Genomic DNA, 3,266 nt, shown 5'->3' with positions numbered 1-3,266 from the left:
TACATTTTTGAATATATTTAGTTTATTTTTCAATTCTGTGCTTGTCCCCTTTTTTTGTGGTCGTCTTCTACCTCGCGCTTTCTCGCGCTACCGCGTGCTCTCGAACATTTTGGTCCTTCGAGCCGGATCATCGCCGGCAACCGCGAGTTCGGGAGTGCCTCCTCCAACAGAAGACGACCATGAGTCTCGACCAGAGCAACATGGTCAGCAGCCAACACGAACTCTTCAAACGTATCTCCAGAGCCGAAGAGAACCTGAAGAAGATGGGGCAAGCGAACATCACCCTCGCCGCCATCGAGACCCGCATTCGCCTCCTCGACGACCTGTGGGCAAAGTTCGAGAGTCAGCACGACCTGATTCGAAACTGCTACAAGGATTCGAGCCGCTACGCAGAAAGTGAGTACGCTCAATCAGACTTACTCGAGGCCGCCGAGATGGCTTACGTGCAGCAGCGTAGCGTCCTGTCCGGCGAGGCCGATCGCCGCAAGCCCGCGCAAGCCTCCGCGCCGGTGGAGCACGGTACCGACCGCGCGTCGCGAACTTCGCTGCCCCGTATCCAATTACGGGAATTTTCGGGTTCCTACGAGGACTGGCCATCCTTCCGTGATCTCTTCAAATCAGTGATCGGTGAGCAGTCGTCCATCTCGAAAGTCGAACGGTTGCACTATCTGCGGTCATGCCTCAAGGGGCCGGCTGAAAACATAATAAAGTCATTAACGATTACGGGCGAAAATTACGATCGTGCGTGGGAACTGCTCTGCCAGCACTATGAAAATAAGAGAGAGCTGATACGCTCCAACTTCGCCACGTTTACCGCCGTGGCGAAGATGAAAGCCGCTACCGCCGACGAACTCAGCCGCGTCCAGAACGCCGTCACGTCCGCCGTCAATGCGCAAGAGAGCATCGGAAGGCCCATCGACTCGCACGGCATGGACCTGTTTAATCACCTCGTAGTCGAACTGTTTGACCCGCGAACGCGTCTGGAATGGGAGTCCTCCTCGGGAGACTCCTTCGAACCGCCTCACGCTACGTTGATGACCTTCATCAACAAACGGATCCTCACGCTGAACGCAGCGAATCCAAAGACCACTAAACCCGCGAGTGAACAATCACGGTCCGCGAAAACTCACGTCGCGAAGCGGGCCGAGCCTTCTCAGTGTCCGCTCTGCAAGGGGAAGCACTCGCTCATGGGGTGCCCCGACTTCAAGGCCAAGGTGGCCAGTGAGAGAAAGACAGTGGTCGAGACTAATAAGCTCTGCTTCAACTGTCTCGGCAATCATCAGGTGGCGAAGTGCAAGTCAACCCGGAACTGCTTCACGTGCAACGCGCGGCACCACTCGATGTTGCACGACGCGTACGTTTCCGCGACGGCACCCCCCGCGGAAGTCAGCACGCTTTCCGCCGTCGGAAAGGCCGACGACAGTAAGGCGATTCTTCTCGCGACCGCGCGCGTGACTATCGCCGATCGGCACGGAGATCCTCACGAGGTTCGGGTGCTCATCGACCAGGGCTCCGAAGTGTCGATCGTGTCGGAGTCCCTGGTGCAGCGACTACGCCTGCCGCGATCGCGCACGCGAGTGTCTATCTTCGGCATCGGCGGCTCCCAGTCGGGATCCACACGAGGCAAGGTGTCCCTGACCATCAAGTCGAAGACCACCGGAGCCACTCTCACCGCCGTCGCGTTCGTGCTTCCGCGTCTCTCGCTCTACCAGGGCGCCGCGAATAAGTGCTGCACCTCGTGGCCTCACCTCCGAGGGCTTCCTCTGGCCGACCCTCGCTTCGCCGCCAACGACCCAGTCGAGCTGCTGCTGGGCGCCGAGGTGTGCTCGACCATCCTGGAGGATGGTCTCCGCCGAGGCGAACCTCAAACGCCGATCGCTCAGAAAACCATCCTGGGATGGATTCTTTCAGGGGGCTGTGGTGCGACCCTCCACTGTCACCACAGCTCACTCCAGTGTACCGCCGACCATGACTTGGCCGAGCTGGTCCGCCGTTTCTGGGAGCAAGAGAGCGAGCCTCCCGCCTCCGTCGCGCTCACTCCCGAGGAAGAGGAGTGCGAGCAACACTTTGTACGCACCCACGAGCGCACACCCGCTGGCCGGTACGTCGTCCGACTGCCGTTCTCCTCGACGCCGGAGCACCTCGCCGAGACCCGCAAGCCCGCTGAGCGACTACTCAAGGCCATGGAACGCAAGTGCGCCCGGGATCTCCGGTTCGGAGAGCTCTACCGCTCGTTTATGCGGGAGTACGAGGACCTCGGGCACTTGGAAGCCGTAGCACCGTCGGACAAGAACACAACTCGCGGCGTGTGCTACCTCCCACACCACGGCGTGTTGAAAGAAGCCAGCACTACCACCAAATTTCGCGTAGTGTTTAATGGCTCGCAACGCACCAGCTCCGGAGACTCGCTCAACGACCACCTCTTCGCAGGCGCAAATCTCCTGCCGGCACTTGCTGACGTGCTCTTGCGCTGGCGTCGGCACCGCTACGTGATGATCACCGACATCGAGAAGATGTATCGCCAGATCATCGTCCACCCGGAAGATCGTGACCACCAGCGGATCCTGTGGCGAAGTGCCGTCGAACTACTCGTGCGCGTTCTCCGCCTGACAACGGTCACCTATGGCCTCACGTGCTCACCGTGGGTCGCGATTCGCACGCTCCTGCAACTCGCCAAAGACGAAGGGGCTCTGTTTCCGCGTGGCGCGATCGCTCTCGAGGACGACCGATACGTGGACGATGTCGTGACCGGTGCGGACACTATCGACGACGCGGTTGCCGTGCAAACCGAACTGCGCGAACTCTGCACGGCGGGCGGGTTTCCGTTGCGCAAGTGGGCCGCGAACTCCGAAGACGTGCTCGTCGGCATCCCGCAGGAGCACCGCCTTAAACGCGCCCTCCACGTGTGGGAGACAGACGGACACTCCACTCTCGGCCTCCGCTGGCACCCGATGGAAGACGAATTTTCCTTCGCGATTCGTCCGCGCGCAATCACCGTGTTCACAAAGAGGCGCGTCCTCTCGGAAACCGCACGCTTGTTTGATCCATTAGGGTGGCTCACCCCCGTCGTGATCCGAGCGAAAATCCTCATCCAGTCCACCTGGCTGAAGGGGCTAGACTGGGACGCCCCTCTTCCGTCGGCCGACGCTCAACAATGGGGGAGCTTCCTGGAGGAGCTTTCGCGGCTTGAACTCGTTCGCGTGACCCGCTGGCTCGACAGCGGAGCGGATTCAAGAGTCGAGATCCACGGATTCGCCGACGCGTCC

The 3,266-nt window shown here is 60.3% G+C and overlaps 1 protein-coding gene across 1 annotated transcript; it reads left to right on the top strand.

Annotated features, from left to right (window-relative positions):
- Positions 1-179: 179 nt before the first annotated feature.
- LOC112468976 lies at positions 180-3,194 on the top strand (the record flags this gene model as incomplete). Its single annotated transcript, XM_025038413.1, has 1 exon — positions 180-3,194. A coding segment is annotated over exon 1 (3,015 nt), but the record flags the coding sequence as incomplete, so codon positions are not given.
- Between the last annotated feature and the right edge of the window lie 72 nt (positions 3,195-3,266).

This window comes from Temnothorax curvispinosus, unplaced genomic scaffold, assembly GCF_003070985.1.
Source record: "Temnothorax curvispinosus isolate PA1 unplaced genomic scaffold, ASM307098v1 QBEX01002332.1, whole genome shotgun sequence".
In the NCBI taxonomy this organism is placed as follows: Eukaryota; Metazoa; Arthropoda; class Insecta; order Hymenoptera; family Formicidae; genus Temnothorax; species Temnothorax curvispinosus.
The sequence above is the reverse complement of the archived record's forward strand: the minus strand, read 5'-3'. Positions and strand labels throughout refer to the sequence as shown.